The following is an 18583-nucleotide window of genomic DNA, read 5'->3' on the forward strand; positions in this document are numbered from 1 at the left end:
TATAAGCTCCATGAAGGTAGGGCAGGTTGGGAGGGCTGGTACTCTGTATGATTTTTAGGTTGGTTAATCAGGTCCTTGGAGATTTCTTTCTGGGCTTTAGGATGTCCTAAACTGACCTCAAAATACAGAGGCTGGCAAACATTTTCTGTGAAGGGCTACAAAGTAAATGTTTTTTAGCCATATGGGGTGGGGGAAGGTGGATATAGTCTCTGTCACAGCCACTCAGCTCTGCCATTGCAGCACAAAAGCAGCAAAGGCAAAATGAAGACAAATGGATGTGGTGGCATTCCAACAAAACATACTTACAAAACCAGGCAGGGGCCAAATGCCCCATTGCAGTCATATCCTTCAGCCCAGAACAGTTCCAGCTCCTGGGAGAGCTAGTCTCATCCCTGACCTGTTTCTTTTCTTTCTTTTCTTTCCTTCTCTTCTCTTTTCTCTCTTCCTTTCCTTCCTTTCTTTACTCTTCTCTCTTCCTCCTTCCTTCCTTCCTTCCTTCCTTCCTTCCTTCCTTCCTTCCTTCCTTCCTTCCTTCCTTCCTTCCTTCCTTCCTTCCTTCCTTCCTTCCTTCCTTCCTTCCTTCCTTCCTTCCTTCCTTCCTTCCTTCCTTCCAAGTTCTTCTGGAATGTCAATAGCCAGTTGCTAGTGTAGATCCCAGCCTTTGGTGAAAGTCAACCTATCACTCCAGGTGGGTGTCTTAAGTCATACTAGCAGGCTTGGTGTAAGGGCCTGTGGTGGGTACTGACATTTTATACATTAGGATCTTTGATTTGCTCCTGTCATGGCTTGTAGAATTCTGTATCTCCTCCAGTTTTGATTGTGGCATTGCTCACTCGCCTCCCTTTCTGAGGTCTGTCAGTGTCTCAGGCTCCTTTTGGACAACCCATCCAGGTGCTGCTCTCTGATTCCTCTCCCTTCTACCTATAAGTGGTCTTCCAGAATTCTGTTGCTAATGTTCTAAGGTAGAAAAATCTTTGATATATCTACCAGAAGAGGTCAGAAGATTGTCCTTTAATGTGGGTTTCTGTGTTGATAAGATTACACATTTTAACAAAGAGAAGAAACTTCAACCTTGGATAGTTAAACAGAAAAGCATGTACATGCAGGTTACTGACCACATGCCATTTAGCAGAGAGGGACACTGGTGTTGTTGTAGGCAGTTAAGAATTCTTGGAGGATTCTGTGATTAGGAGGCCAAAGTCTGTCAGTGAGGCTTGAAATCTTGATTTCCTACTTTTAACTCCTAGATTCTCTGAAGTTTATTGAAAGACAATTTTTCTGGAAGACCTTGAAAATTTGAAATCTCTTCCCAAAGAGATTAGTTTGTAAATTAAAATAATTTATTATATAAAAAGGCAGAGTGAAAGGAATAACATGGTACCTTATTTTTAACTGAGTTATTTTGTTTTGGTTACAGTAAAATTTTGTTATTGTAATTGTTAAGAAATTTTAATTAAAGCTTCCTGAAAGATATGATACCTGAGTACCTTTCACATACTTCAGGAATATCAAGAACAAATTGTTAGCTTAGGTGCTATAGATAACAGCTAAGAGTTGAATGAAATGACATTACATCTGCTAGTATCAACGGGGTAAAATAATGTGATACAACATCACAGCACTCTGAAATCATAGAATGCACCAAGTAAGGAGACATACTCTCATAAACCTGTAAAATAAATCTATCACTGAAAACCAAATTCCTACTGTTTCCACAGTTTCAGAGATTAGCAGAGATATTTCCCAGCATCTGCTATATGAGTTTTTCAAGATCTTGTCTAATAAAAAGGGAATTAACCAGTGGGAGAAAATATGGTCTAATGATATATCAGAGTTTCATTCTACATTTATAATAATATGAGGCAATTCATCTAACATCTAATTCTGGAAACATCACTATTTCTAGAAAATACCATAAATAAGGCTTTTGTTTATTCTTTCTGGCAACTTTGGTATCTCATTGCACTTTCCCAAACTTAGTGTTATAAAATTGTCCTGTCTCTATGGGTGCATGCAAGTAATTAGCCCTTTCAATGTAGTGGCTTTCAAAAGTCATTACTGCCATTTCTGATGGGGCTAGAGATAAGGCGCAACTAGCTTTGATTTCTGACTGAGCAACTCATAATGACCTCAATCACTGGCAAGCATACATCTTTGAAGTATAGCTCCTTGGTCTATCAAAAGGGAACAGTGGACCATGGTGGGTAAAACTGCAACATTTCCAGAATCTCTCACCTGGCTTTTAGTGCATCTCCATATCAGTAGGTGTTTCCAAGGGGTTAAGAGAAGTAGTCTATCTCCATATCAATAGGTAATTACAAGGGGGATCTAGGGCATATCTGCACTGGAGAGGTTGGGTGGGGTCCCTTTTTCTGCAGTCGGGTCATGAGCAACATGGACAAGCAGAAGTGGATGGAGCTTGTAAGCAATAAATGGGTTTGCACTTTATTTCTCCCTTCAACCGATTTTGGTCTCAAAGGTATTTTTCCCTGGGACTTTTCCCACAGAGTTACATCTGGTGGCAGTCAGCAGACCTCTGAGCCCAAAATCTGTCTTCATGGGTGAGACCTTTGGGCAGGCTGCCCCTAGAGATGGTGGGGAGATACCAGAACCCCCTCTGAATAGTGGGGAAGGATAGAGACCCTGGAGGCTGTGGAATTAGCCTCTGTGAGGTAGAAGGCTGCTTAGATGCCCTAAGTAGCAGCTGGGATTGTGGGATGTCTTTTTCTTGAGATAGTGGAAAGGGTTATTGAGGAGAGAAAAAGACTTTGGCAGGAGAGATACACACTTCAGCATCTCTTGGAGGAGGTGGGCAATGACCTATGGGATGCCCTTAAGAAAGAGAGACAGTTATTGAGAAGACAGGTAGTGCTCCTGGAAAATATGATAGCACTGAGGGAGAATGGCAACTGGACAATCCACATTGGAGGAAGCCATGGGAGAAGGGGAGGAAAGAGTGGTGCATTCAGCCTGGGAGATGGTAGAGATATCAGGAGAGGATGAGGGGATGGGGCCAGATGGCTCCTGGCTTATGACCCTGGATACAGGGAATTGAATAAAGTCAAACCCCCTTTGCGTGCTGCTCTCCCTCTATAGCAGCCCTTATGGACACCCTCAGTCATAAACTAGGGATGTATCATTATGTTGTGGACCTTGCTAATGCTTTTTTCTCTATTGACATAACACAGGAAAGTCAGGAACAGTTTGCTTTCATGGGACAGCCAGCAGTGGACATTCACTGTCCTTCCACAGGATACCTCCACAGTCCCACCATTTTCATGGCCTTGTAGACCAGAACATGGCCACATGGAAGAAACCAAACAGTGTGGCTGTATGATATCATTGATGATATCATGCTCATATCTGATTCTCTTGCAGATTTAGAACAGGAAGTTCCTAGACTGTTACAACATCTGCAGAAGAGAGGATAGGCTGTGAATAGCACCAAGTTCAGAGAACTGGTTTGTCAGTAGTTTTTGGGGGTTGTCTGGTCAGGTAAAATGGAAGTTATCCCAGAAATAGTCATAGACAAGATCCAGGCTTTCCCTACTCCTACCACTGTGGCAGTATTACAAGAGTTTGGGGTCTTTTGAGCTACTCGAGATTGTTTATCCTGCACTTGGCACAAATTTTGAAGCCCTTATACCAGTTGGTATGAAAGGCCATCAGGTGGGACTGGGATGAAATATGTGCAACTGTTTTTACTGCTGCTAAGTTAAAGGCCTTAAAGGCCTTGAATATAATGGACTCATCAAGGCCCTGTGAGCTAGATGTTCATGTAACTGAAGATGGTTATGGATGAGGCCTTTGGCAGCAGCTTGAACAGACACACCAACCTACTGGAATCCCATCACAACTATGGAAAGGAGCAGAGGTCTGGTACACCTTGACAGAGAAGCAATTGGCTGCTGTGTACCATGCCTTGCTGACTATGAAGCCCATCACAGGAACAGCTCTGACCAAGGTAATAACCACTTATCCCATCATGGGGTGGGTGTGAGACTGGACCCAAAGGCCACAGAGTGGTGTGGCACAGATGCCTACACTGGCCAAATGGGGCACATACTTAAAGAAGTGTAGCACCCTCTCTACTATCCCCTTAAGTAGAAAACTCCAGTGCTTATTGGCATCAGTGGTGTATACCAGTGGAAATCAGGAAGAACTTGCTTTTTAGCCATTAGTAACTGAGAGTCCTCATCAGGAGGGAAGAGCTGCTGTATCTGAAGATGTTTGGTATACAGATGGCTCCAGTCATGAGCAGCTCCCAAAGTGGAGGGTTGTGGCTTTCATCCTAAGACTGAGACAATATGGATGGAGGACAGAGAGTGGAAGAGCAGTCAATGGACTCTGAGTTGCAGGCAGTATGGCTCATGATCACCCAGGAGCCCTCCCCTAGAGTTGTCTACACTGACAGCTGGGCCATCTATTGGGGCTTGATCCTGTGGCTACCAACATGGTACCATACCAACTGGATGATTGGTCACAGGCCCCTTTGGGGGAAAGAGTTGTGGCAAGACCTATGGGCCTCTGGTCAGACTAAGACAATTAGTGTATATCACGTGACTGGCCATTTGCCTTTGGCATCCCCAGGGAATGATGAAGCAGACACACTGGCCCAGGCTAGAAGGAAAGCCTGCCTCTGATATAGCCCAATGGCTACACCAGCGTTTGTTGCACACAAGGCAAAAGACAATGTGGGCTGTAGCTCATCGGTGGGGCTTGCCATTGACCTTTGTAGAAGTCAGCAGAGCCCGGAAGGAGTGCCTTTTGTGCTCTAAGAGAGACTTACACTGAGACCCTCAGCAACATGGGACAATAGTAAAGGGGCCAATACCCGTTATCAGGTGGCAGATTGACTATACTGGGCCTCTGCCATATCAGAAGGATATTGGTATGCCACGACTTGTGTGGACACAGCTCCAGGACTGATGGTTGCTTTTTTTGCATGTCATGCAGATCAGCAGACCACCAAGAAGGGCCTAGAGTCTCTTTGCAGCCTATGGCCAGCTATAGGTGATTGAGAGTGATAAAGGCACCCATTTTATTGGACATGCATTGCAAGGATGGGTTTAGCAATTAGGAATAAAGTGGAAGTTTCATGTACCATATAACCCTACTGGGGCAGGCATGATAGAGAGTTACAATGGTTTGTTGAAATCTGGCCTGAAGTCAGACACCAATAGTCTATAGGGCTGGTCAGTTTGCTTATTGACAGTGCCACTGTGTTTTGAATAAGAAGCCCCAAAGCGGAGCCTTGAGCCTGTGGATGTGCTAACACACACTGCTGCCTCTCCTATGCAACTGTATGTACAAACCAAGGAGGAATTATTGAAGCCAGGATATGGCCAGCAGAGCAACATCCTGCTGCCAGCCCCAACTGTGTTAAACCCTCGAGACTGTTGAATGGACATGATCCTGGACATTTCGACACATGGACAAGTGATGGTTGACTCTTCTGGCACCTTGGAGAAAAGGCCTGGAAGCTGGCCTCCTGTGTATTCCTGGAGTAACAGCAGAGTGGCCAGCAAAGATAATGGTAGTGTACCCAAAACACTCAGGAGGTAAGACCATCTTACAGAGAAGTTTTGTTTTATCTTTATGGACAGTGCATGTACCTCCCATAGTCCTATATATTAACCAATCTGTAACTCAGAGAAGGAGGGGGGTGAAGGTCTGGTATACTAGACCAGGACAAGATCCCATTCCTGCCACTGTCCTATCACAGGACCACTCTCTTGCATGCATCCTACCTGATGACCAAGATTTACCTATGCTGTTGTCATAAAAACATGTATCTTATCTCCGTTAAGGTTATTGTCTTCTACAGTCCCTGATGCCTGGACCCGCCTCCTGGCTGGAACTGCCATGTGATGATTGCTCTAAACTCCCTACCTGTTCAGCCACTAACCACCTGTGCAATGGGCGAGCTGTGGACTAAATCTGCATAGGACTTTGAACTTAGCTGAATCCTCCAGCTTGAGGATTATCATGATTTTATTGCTGTTGTTATTATATGTTATTAGTCTGGTTACAATGCTCCAGTTTTCTTGCACAAGGGCCACTGCAGAAAATGGGGAGCAAGTAGATTGTGGGGCAAGCTTTCTGGAGGGGTGGGGCTGTGTGTAAAATTGCAGTATTTCCAGAGTCTCCCCTGGCCTTAGTGCATCTCCATATTAAGAGGTGTTTCCAAGGGGTGGAGAGAAGTGGTCTATCTACATATTAGTAGGTAATTACAAGGGCGAGAAAGGGCATATCTGGACCAGGAGTTTCAGTGGGGTCCCTTTTTCTGCAGTCAGTTCATGAGACACATGGGTGAGCAAAAGTGGATGACAGCTTATAAGCAATAAATGGGTTTCTCTCTTATTTGTTCCTCTGACAGATTTCAGTTCAAAGGTATTTTACCCTGGACTTTTACCCTGGAGTTATAGCCATCAAAGTTCAGAGTGATGCACTGAACAGAATGCTGAGAAAGAAAACAAACAAACAAAAGAACAGCCCCACATATTTGTTGGCTATCTTGGCACGCACAACTAAGTTATGTTTTCTTCCTATTAGAAATAAGCCATCTCATAGAATAGCCAGTGTATTAGTTAGGGTTCTCCAGAGAAACAGAAGCCACAGGGTACACATAGGAAGAGATTTATTATGAATGGTTGACTCCTGTGGCTATGGAGGCTGAGAAGTCCCATGATCTGCTGTATACAAGTTGCAGGCCCGGGGAAGCCATGATGTAGTTCCAGGCCAAATCCAAAGGCCTGAGAGCCAGGGGAGCCAATGGTCTTCATTCCTAATCTGAGTCTGAAGGCCTGAGAGCCAGGAGTTCTAGTATCCAGGGACAGGAAAAGATAGATGTCCCAGCTAAGGCAAAGAGCAAACTCACCCTCCCTCAGACTTTAAAACAATTTTTTATTGAAATATAATTGACATTTAATATTGTGCAAAGTTAAGGTGTACAACCCATTGATTTGATGTATTTATATATGTCAATATGATTGCTACTGTAGCTTTAGCTAGCACTTCTCACATCACGTAGTTATTTCGTTTTTTGTTGTGAGGATATTTAAGATTTAGTTTTTAGCAATTTTGAAGTATACAATACAGCATCATTGACTATAATCACTATGCTATGTATCAGCTCTCCAGAACTTAAACTCATCTTCTAGCTGCAAGCTTGTACTTTTAACATCTCCCTATCTCCTTCACACCTACCCAGCCTCTGGTAACCACCACTGACTCTGTTTCTTCCAGTTCAGCCCTTTTAGATTCCATATATAAATGATATTATATGGCATTTCTTCTTTGTCTGACTTATTTCTCTTAGCATAATATCCTCTAGGTCCATGCTGTCACAGTGGCAAGATTTCATTCTTTTTTGTCTGATATTCCATTTTATATATATATATATATATATATATATATATATATATATATATATATATATATACCTCACCTTTATCCATTCATCTGTTGATGGACACTTAGGTCGTATCCATATCTTGGTTACTGTAATTATAACTTATTATAAATCATGTAGGTCATATCTTTGAGATGGTGTAATGGGAAGAGTACTTTACCTCTGTGGTCTTCCTCCCCAAAACATACAAGCTTTGCCTACTCATGAGAAAAACAGATAAATCCCATTTTAAGGGATATTCTATAAGATAACTGCTCAATACTCTTCAAAACTGTTAAGGTCGTCAAAAACAAGAAAAATATGAGAAATTGTCATAGCCAAAAGGAGCCTAGGGAAATATGATGACTTAATTTCTTTCTTCTATATCCTCACAACACTTAGTCCTGTTGGATAGTTAACATTTATCAGTATTTCAGTTAATAGTTTTAATATTCATTGCTATTGCTGGCTATTACCCAAAATTAATTCACTAGGGTTGCAAAACAATGATTTTTCTAATTTTATTTAAAAAATCAGGAATGACTATTGAAGTGTTTTAGTACTTTTTCTGCAGCTATCAAAATAAAAATTTTTTACATTACATGATCATTACATTCCTGAGAGCAACATTGCTCATTACATTTTATTCATAAACTGCTTAATTATGCTTAACATATATTATTTAGTGATTTTAGATCTACTTTTGAAAGTAATTATAATTCCATTTTTTATTATAACATTCCTGTTGGCTTTGATTTCAAGGTCATACTTGTTTTATAAAATGAGTTGGGTAGCAGTTCTCCTGGTCCACGCTGGACTCATGGTATACCGGACCGAGAGACTGCATTTATGAAGGAGCACTGAAGGCTCCCCATCAGTATTCAGATATCACTGATCTGCTGCACTGACCCAAGAATTTTACCAGTTGGTTGTGCCCTTCTAGTGTTTTTTATTTTTACTCATTAAAAAAGAAAGGAAAGAAGGAAGGAAAAAAGCAGGCATAGATAGCAGAAAGAACAAATAAAAGCAACTATCCATTCATCAACCAGAGAAAACTGTAATCAGTGGTTTGGCTTTATCTTTTCTAATTAGATTCTTCCATGGAGTTTTTAACCAACTAAAAATCTGCTTTTGTTTGAAATTTTTAATAAGGGTTATTTCTTGAACCAAATTTTTCTTTCATTTGGTTACTTTGATTAAAGAAAAGAACAGAGACAATTGCAATGATTCTTCTATTTCATAGGATTATTGGCTGCAGATTGCAATTATCATGTCTGACTCAGTAATCCTTCGCAGCATGAAGAAATTTGGTGAGGAGAATCATGGCTTTGAGTCAGACAGATTCTGTAAGTGGCCTTTTATCTCTCACTATCTCTTATACAAAGAGAGGTTAGATCAAAAGTGGTACAAGCTAGTGAAGTTTCCAGGAGCAAAGAAAAATCAACAACAAATGTAGAACCATCACTGGATGTATTTCCTACACACAAGTGGGTGATTCTCCTAGAATCCATGAAAGGGATGTCTGAGAGTGCTAGGTAAAAGCACACAATGAGCAGGCGAGTGAAAGAATCACACTCACAAATATCTCTTTCCTAGGTAGAGTCAGTTTGTTTCAACATTGGCTGGAATGTAGTAATTGATTATAGTAGTAATTATTTGGTGAGCACTGTTTCCTAAGAGAAATTGTACCAGAATGAGATGTGAAAGCAGCCCATAGCACAAGTACCTAGCATGTGGTGAGCACAGACGATTCATGGCAATTATTATTTTTAAAAAAATAAGTCCTATGATTTTATATTTTGCAGAAAAAGAAACTGAGACTTGGATAAATTTTTAAAACCTTGGCAAAGACCGCATGACTGATAATTAATGGAGCCATATCCAAACACAGTTTTGAGTCCCAAAACCAAGATATTAATTTCTATATTATAATGCCTCTTCACTCTTACTTAAATCAAATCAAACTAAATTAAATTAAAATACCAGGGGAATCAGGATGTGCTATCCCAGGGTGATGGCTGACATCAGCACCTTGAGTCCCTTTCACCATGTATGCTTCCCTGCACCCACGACCCTCAGCCCCAACTTTCACTTCCTATTCTCCATGTGCTCTGACCTATGCTGGGGAAATAATACGTGGCTCAATCCCATGGCTTCTACTGGCATGGAGGCATCAGTGACATCTTATTGTCTGATTAATTTGTAGTCTAAAATTTAAATGAATAAATTTTGGTGTTACTAAAGAATCAGACAACAAATATTACTTTTATTTGGTACTTCAAAAAAATCAGATTTTCTTCAGTTACTTTGGAAATGTTGGTCTCCAGTTGATATTCACAAAATATGAAGATTTCATATCCTGGAGAGGAGTCCAGAAATGTGGTTAAGCAAGCAGTCCTGAACCTGGAAGAGTGTCTTCTTCTATAGCATGGAGTGACATAGAAAGAATGAGAGGAAGGAGAAAAACCAAATAATCCTTTTGTAATGTTCTGCAGATAAAAGTAATTTATAGGAAGCTTTATCAGGACAAAATTGTTAGCAACTGTATTGAATTTTTTCATTATTATTAACTGCTTTGTGTATTGTTTTTAACCTGACAGATAACAATGATAAGAATTCAAGGTAAGTGACTATTTCAACAATGTATCATCTTTTCTAAAATAATTTCATAACATTCCTATTAAGGTTAAATCAGAGGTAATATTTTCATTCACATCACACTTCCTATAAAGTGGTATAGATAATCCATTCTTTTTCTCCTTAAAGCATTATTACAATTTGATATCAAAAACCATTTGGAATATCTCTTCTGGATTAGGTCCCAATCTCCCCCTGTGTATCCAGGAACACCACAAAATTTCTGACATAACTGAGTAGAGGAAAAGTTGGATAAGTATGATTTCATGGGTACCTGGGAGGTCTCTATAAACCCCCAAATTCTTCCAAGAGGGAAATAGTAGAAACCTAAAATTTAGTTATTAGGTATTTCTCTTTAGTTTCAGAGTTTAAATTCCCATATAAGACAAATGTCAGGTAATCATACATTGGCATGAGGGTAGGATTAGTTGGAGTCTAATTTAGAAGACAGAAGGGAGATGCCAGGCAAGTTCCTGATATTAGGTGGTAAAAAGGGAGAGGGTTGAAGGTATTTAAGAAATGTTAACTAATTCATTGCAGAGGGAGGTGTTGCATGTGGAAACATTATCTTGGTCTAGAAGTGGTGAGATCCCGTAGGCCTAGAAGATTCATCTTTTCTCACTGGTTGGGAGAGGAGTGAAAATAGGTGTGGAGGCAGATAAATGGCAGCAGGAGAATGAACAGGATGGTTGAGACTGTTCTTTGATTTTTAGAGGAGACGAACCTATGTGAAAATTTGATAGAGTTGCTGAGGAGAATGGGAACAATTTGTAGAGGGATAAAGTATAGTGTTGTGGATCAAACTAAGACTGGAGACTACTCGTTCATTCATTCATTTATTCACTTCACAAATTTTGAGTCCCCTCTAGGTATCAGGCACTATAGGTGCTAAGATACAAAAAAAACCCCAAAAAAGACAAAAATCTCTGCCCTTGAGGAGCTTCTGTTTTAGTGAGGGAGATGTTATAAACACCATAATAAATAAGAAATATAGCATGGTAGCTAGTGATGATCTGTCACTTTCTTTCTAAGACAAAAAAAGAAAACATGGAATGGAGATATGAAATGATGTTGGGGGGTGAATTTTTAAAGACTTTGTTTGTGGAAGGCACCATTGGAAAGATGACTTGAAGGAAGGTCTGAAGGAGGTGAGGGCACATGCAGGTATCTGAAGAAAGAGTATTCTGGTGAGAGGGGATAGCAAGTACAAATTCCCAGAAGTGGAAACAAATCTGGCATGGACAAAGGTCAGCAAAGAGGCCAGGTGTCTTCCACTGCAAGAACCAGGGTGCAATAGGAGGAGACAAGTTCAGAGAACCAACTTGTCAAGCCGTGGAAGGCCCTGGACATCTCACCATGGACTTCAGATTCTCCTCTAAGCTGGAAGGGAAGTTTAGGGCAACCAGTGGCTTGGCATGGCACTGGCATGTGTGAGCATCAGTTCCTATGGTAGAGAGGTCCGCAGCAGGCCCAGAAGCCCAGCTTAAGGAGGAGAGCAGCAAACAGCTGAATGGATTCAAAGACAGAGTTTCTAAGGGCGGATTTAGAGGAAAGGATAGAGGATGATGGTGAGAGGGTGGTCCAAATGGCAGACAGGGGACCTGGGATGCTTGGGGAAGGAAGCAAAATCTTGATAGGGTTTAATAATAGGTGGAGACTTTAAGGGATTGCCAGGTTCAATTGAAATGACTTATAGGTGTGGAAGCAGGAAAGAAGTTAGAACACAGGACGCATGGGTGGTCCCAGAGGGTCAGTGCGTGGAGTAGTCATTGGTGAAAGCAAGATCCAGGGGGTATCCATGGATGGATGACTCAGGTGAAGTAAAGGTCCCTGGAGTTGAGAAGGTCAAAGATGGTTTAAGTATAACTTTATGAGAAATGAAATGAATAAGAAACACTAAGGAAAACTATTTGATGGGAAGTATGGGTGTTTTTTTTCATCATATCAATACTATTTAATGTAGCTATAAATTTTTTAAGTGCTAGAAGAAAGCTTTAAATCAGCAAATCTAATCATCTCAATTTACCCACAAGGAAATGTAACTAGAAATATGTTGAGGATCAGGGCTGAGATCCAATAGTCATTTGCATATTAGTCATATTAGTATAACTGTATATTAGTCATATTAGTATAACTGGGAGTACAGAGCAATTTTTATTTCCTCTCAATACCTCTCAGGAAGACCTCTCTGAATCTCTACTAAATATGAGATGTAGCTATACTGAAATCTTTAGCTGCAATAAATCTGAAGAACAATAGCTTGTTTTTAAGATGCTGAATTTGACAAGAATTTCTCAGCCAGAGGAACTTCTTTCTTCCTAAAGAATGGCTCATAAAACCACCATCTAAGGTGAATTCTTACTGTTTTAGAAAGGATGGTCTGTAAGTCCCTGTTTTTCTTCTCAGGTTACAAGATAAGAAGAAAGACAGCAGCAGTCAAGTTGGCTTCTTCCAGTTGGTAATAAGCCTGTGCTGATTTTTGATATAGGTTTTGCACCTGTGAGTTGTTCAGATCACAGAGGAAGTGTTAAATCTTTAGTCATATTAGCAGGTTTTTAACTATAGTAATCATTTTTTCAGTCATCAACTCCCTTGTGATAACATGCTGAATAACAGTTGGAAATATATTGCTAATTAAACACACAAATCCCATCCAGTAGATCAGAAAAGTGTCCTGGTAGATCATTACTAAGCCCATAATTATCATTTTAGCAAGGAATATCCTCACAGTAATTGGATCATGTATTTATTCTTAAGGCAAGTCTGTAGAAATTCTATAGGATAGATATTTTCCACAAATCTGCACAGGGTGCTGCCAAGTGTAGACACAAATAGGCACTCCTCATTGTCAGTGTCAGTTCTGGGAGCCAGTTTATGCTATTGCTGAACACCCCACACAGTATATCTATGTAGCAATGGTGTCCCTCTTGGCCAGTCAATATTTCCTCCTTAATTGTGGATGAACAGCTAAGAATTAAAGTCAGCTCTTAAGTAAAGAGAATAAATTCAGAAACTAGGAAAAGAAATAGCATGAACTAACAATGTAAGAGTCTAATGTTTTACAAGATTGATGTATTATTTCAATATGTGAGAACTCTACTGTTCAATTAAGATGATTCCCATGAAATTTAGTGTTGAATGCTATTTATCAAAATCTAGTAACTAAAATTAAATAGTCCTCCTGCTTCTCCGCTTTTCACCCATAGATGATCTCTGAATCCTTTGTTTTTCAAGTTTCGATTTTCTTCACCAACTGATATTTGGCTGATGTTTGTGGGAAGTTTATGTGCATTTCTCCATGGACTAGCCTATCCAGGCGTGCTGCTCATTTTTGGCACTATGACAGATGTTTTTATTGACTATGATACTGAATTACAAGAACTCAAGATCCCTGAAAAAGCCTGTGTAAATAACACCATAGTGTGGACTAATAGCTCCCTCAACCAGAATGTGACAAATGCAACACATTGTGGGTAGGCTGCTATTTTTAATTTTTCTACTTTTTTTGCTCTATCTTAAATTGTAATTAAAAACTTATAAAGGGGACTTCATTGAGCTGGAATGGTATCTAACACAGTGAATAGAAACATAAATTTACTCATATTTCTACAAATTACGTATTTGTACAAATTACTCTGCCCTACAGTTCTTCCTATCCTACCAGGTTTTAAAATCTTAATAAAAAACAGAATCTGAATTTGCCCATTAAATATATCATCCAACCTAACCACTTCGCAGACCACAGGCTTCAGTATGACACCACCAGTACTTACTGACACTAGGAAGGTGACCCACGAATTTTACTTGAGTCCTTGTTGTGCTGTATGTAAAGACTTTTTTTAGCTAATTCTCTTCTGTGTCACACCAACCCTGGTACAATTTGGGGTGGGACTATATGAGAGTTTGAATGCAAAGAGGCAAGAATCATCAGGGACTTTTGGGAGGCATACAACCACAGCAATTGGAAGGCTGATATCCTCACTTGCCCTGCATTATTGATGTGTCAGTGTAGAAATCTGTACTTTTCTTGGATTTCAGTCTATTTTCCTAGCAATGTACATTTAGCTTATGTATTCAAGCACTGTTTTGAGGTTAAACACTGTAAGACAATACATTTTTAAAAACAGCTTTCTTGAGATACAACTAACATGCCCTAAAATTGCTAAAGCAGTATTGAGAGGAAAATTTATAACACAAAATGTATACATTACAAAAGAGAAATGTCTCAAATTATCTAAGCTCCCTACTCAAGAACTTCGAAAAAAAAAGAGCAAAACAAGTCCACAATAAACAAATAAGAGGACATAATAAAGATTAAAAAAATAGGAAAACAATATAGGATATTGGTGAAACAAAAACTGATTCTTTGAAAAGATCAATTAAATCGACAAACCTTTAGCAAGACTGACAAAGAGCAATTCAATGGAGGAAAGATAAACTTTTTATCAAACAGTGCTGGAGTAACTGGACATCCATAGGCAAAAAAATGAACCTACACAAAATTGGATCAACATGGATTATGGACTTAAATGCAAAAAATAAACTATAAGCTTTTAGAAAAATATGAAGGAGAACTTTTTCAGGTCTTGACAAACAGCTCTTATTTAAAAAAATTTTTTTTAATGGAAGGATAGCTGATATACAATATTATGTTGATTTCAAGTATATAACATAGTGATTTGACAGTTATATACATTATTAAATGCTCATCCCAACTAGTGTAGCTACTATCTGTGAACACAAAAAGAAGACATAAATTGCCAGTATTGGAATGAAAGATGATATATCACTGCAGACCTTGCAAATTTCAAAAGGATAACAAGGAACTACTATAAACAAGTCTAACACAGATACACTTCACATCACAGAGAAATGAACCAATTGCTTGAAAACACAAACTATCACAACTCCCCCATTATGATATAAATAATTTGAGTAGCCCTAACTATTAAGTAAACTTAACTTGCAATTTTAAAACTCCAAAAATAGAAATCTCCAGGAACACTGGAGAATTCTAATATTTAAAGAAGTACACCAATTGTATGCAATATTTCCCAGATTGTAGGGAACACATCCCAATTCATTTTACAAAGCTAATATTATTATGATGCTAAAACCAATAAATATTGCAAAAAAGAATTCCTCATGAGTATAGACACAAAATCCTAACAAAATATTAGAAAATAGAATTCAGTGATGTATAAAAAGAATTACATACCATGACCAAGGGGGGTATATTCTAGAGAAACACAATTGGTTCAGTATTTAAAAAACAATCAATGTAATCCACCATATTAACAGATTAATATAGAAAACCATATGATCATCTCCATAGATGCAGAAAAAACATTTGAAAAATTCAACACTTACCCATAATAAAACTCTCAAAAAACTAGGACTAGAAAGGAACTTCCTCAAATTAAAAAAAAATCCTATAGCTAATATTATACTTAACAGTAAGAAATTGAATACTTTCCTCCTAATACTGGAAAAAAGGCAAAGATATATGTTTTCACCACTATTCTTCAATATGGGGCTTGAAATTCTAACCTTTACAGTAAGTAGGGAAAGAAAATTAAAAGAATCTAATAATGCTACTGATTTATACACAAAATTGGTTATTTATTTTTGTTTATAAATTTTTTGTTACATGTTTTTTACTGCAACTAGAATTTTTAAAAATGCAAAACAAGAAAAAGAATACATATCTGAAAGAAAAAGTGCACCCATCTCTTTTAGAGAGACATTATTGTTAACATGGAAATTCCTAAAGAGTCTACAAAAACTTCCTAGAATGAATAAATGAGTTCAGCAAGGTCATACAATACCAGATAAACATACACAATTTAAAAATATTTCTATATACTAGCAATGAACATATGGGCATCAAAATTCAAAATGTAATGCCATGTACAATTGTTCAAAAAAATTTACTTAGGTGGAAATCCAACAAAACATGTATAGGACTTATGTTCTGAAAACTGCAAAATGCGGATGAAAAAAATAAAAAAAGACCATTATAAATGGAGAGATAAACCATGTTAGTGAATTGAGATTCAATATAGTGAAGAGGTCAATCCTTTCAAATTGACATACAGATTTAATACAAGTTCTATCAAAATCTTAGCCAAATTTTTTATAGATATAGACAAGATTACTCTAAAATTTGTATGAAAACACAAAAGAACTAGAATATCTGAAACAACTTTGAAAAAATAATGACAAAGCGTGAGGAACAATCTACCTAATTTCAAAACCTATTATTTAGCTACAGCAATCAAGGTTGTATGGTATTGACAGCGGAAGAGAATAGAGAACTCAGAAACACATCCTTGAAATATGTCTAACTAATTGTTAAAAGTGGAAGAGCAATTCAATGGAGGAAAGATAAACTTTTTATCAAACAGTGCTGGAATAACTGGACATCCATAGGCAAAAACGAACCTATACAAAATTGGATCAACATGGATTATGGACTTAAATGCAAAAAATAAACTATAAGCTTTTAGAAAAATATGAAGGAGAACTTTTTCAGGTCTAGGTCTTGACAAAGAGCTCTTATTTAAAAAAAAATTTTTTTTAATGGAAGGATAGCTGATATACAATATTATGTTGATTTCAAGTATATAACATAGTGATTTGACAGTTATATACATTATTAAATGCTCATCCCAACTAGTGTAGCTACTATCTGTGAACACAAAAAGATGTTACAGACCTAATGACTATACTCTCTATGCTGTATATTTTTTCATCCCCATGACTGATTTATATCATGATTGAGTTTTTGCACCTTTTTATCCCCTTCACCTTTTCACTCACCACCCCAATCCCTCCCCTATGGTAGTCACTTCTCTGAATCTAATGCTGTTTTGTTTTTATATTCACATCTAAGTGAAATCATATGGTATTTGTCTTTCTCCACCTGGCTTATTTCACTTAGCATAATACCGTCTAAGTCCCTCCATGTTGTCACAAATGGCAGGATTTCTTTCTTTTTTATGACTGAATAATATTCCATTGTGTATATGTACCACCTCTTCTTTATCCATTCATTTGTTGATGGACACTTTGGTTGCTTCCACATCCTTGGCTATTGCAATAAATAAAAGGGTGCATACATCTTTTAAAATTAATGATTTCATTTTCTTTGTGTAGATTCCCACAAGTTGAATTACTGGGTCATATAGCACTTACGGTTTTAGTTTTTTGAGGACCCTCCACACAGCTTTCGACAGTGGTTGCATAAGTTTACATTCCCTCTTTTCTCCACATCCTCACCAACTTGTTATTTCTTTTGGGTAGTGACCATTTTAACCAATGTGAGGTGATATCTCTTTGTGGTTTTGATTTTTGTTTCCCTGATGAATAGCAATGTGGAGCATTTTTTCATGTGCCTTTTGGTCGTTGGTATGTCTTCCTTGGAAAAATGTCTATTCAGATCCTCTGCCCATTTTTTAGTTGGGTTATTGTTATTTTATTTACTTATTTATTTTTTGGTGTTGAGTCTTCAGAGTTCTTTATATGTTTTGGGTGTTAATCCTTTATTGGATATATCATTTACAAACATATTCTACCACACTGTAGGTGGCCTTTTTGTTTCATTGATGAATTCCTTTGTTGCACAGAAGCTTTTTAGTTTGACCTAGTCCCACCTGCTTATTTTTGCTTTTGTTTCCCTTGCCTGGGGGAGATGTGTCCAGAAAAAATTATTCATACTTATGTTCAAGACATTTTGCCTATGTTTTATTCCAATGGTTTCTTGGTTTCATGTCTTATATTTAGATCTTTAGTCCATTTTTAGTTTACTTTTGTGTGTGGTGTTAGGGAATAATTCAGTCTCATTCTCTTTCAGGTAGCTGTCCAGTTTTCCCAATATCAAGTACTGAAGAGACTGTCTTTTCCACATTGTATATCATGGCTCATATATTAATTGACTATATATGTATGGGTTTATTTCTGGGCTCCTTATTCTATTTCATTGACCTATGTGTCTCTTCTTGTGCCAGCACCATACTATTTTCACACTGTATCTTAAAGTCAGGGAGTGTGATACCACTCATAATATTCTTTTCTTCTTTCTCAAGATTGCTTTGGCTATTCAGGTTCAAAATAGGATTATTTGCTCTAGTTCACTGAAAAATGCCATTGGTATTTTGACAGGGATTGCATTGAATCTGTTAATTGTTTTAGTCAGGATAACCATTTTGGCAGTGTTAATTCTTCCTATCTATGAGCATGGGATAGATTTCCATTTATTTGTGTCTATTTCAATTTCTTTCATTAGTAGACAAAGAAATCTTAGACTTGACACCAAGAACACAATCCGTGAGTGGAAAAACTGATTAATTTGACTTCATCAAGATTCAAAAACATTTGCTTTGCAGAAGACCCTGTTAAGAGAATGAAAAGCTACAATCAGAAGAATATACTTGCAAAATTATATAATCTAACAAGGGACTAAGTTCTAGAATATATAAATAACTCAAAACTCAATGGTTAAAAAAGTTCAATTAGAATATGGGAAAAACACACAAACAGACATTTCACTAA

At 38.0% G+C, this 18583-nt stretch overlaps 1 protein-coding gene across 8 annotated transcripts in view; it reads left to right on the forward strand.

The window, feature by feature from the left end:
- The window catches only part of ABCB11 (ATP binding cassette subfamily B member 11), a 206389-nt gene that overhangs the window by 87778 nt on the left and 100028 nt on the right, over positions 1–18583 (forward strand). For 3 of the 8 annotated variants that reach the window (XM_057503940.1, XM_057503941.1, XM_036888008.2), the window contains exons 2-5: positions 8637–8739; positions 9994–10015; positions 12437–12488; positions 13265–13503. In XM_057503940.1, the coding sequence (XP_057359923.1) occupies positions 8664–8739; positions 9994–10015; positions 12437–12488; positions 13265–13503 (389 nt within the window). In that variant the 5' untranslated portion in view covers positions 8637–8663. Of the gene's footprint in view, positions 1–8636; positions 8740–9993; positions 10016–12436; positions 12489–13236; positions 13504–18583 lie in introns of those variants that run through there. The other 5 variants (XM_057503944.1, XM_057503943.1, XM_057503945.1 and 2 more) reach the window with 4 other exon arrangements.

The sequence above is a fragment of the Manis pentadactyla genome, chromosome 6, assembly GCF_030020395.1.
Source record: "Manis pentadactyla isolate mManPen7 chromosome 6, mManPen7.hap1, whole genome shotgun sequence".
In the NCBI taxonomy this organism is placed as follows: domain Eukaryota; kingdom Metazoa; phylum Chordata; class Mammalia; order Pholidota; family Manidae; genus Manis; species Manis pentadactyla.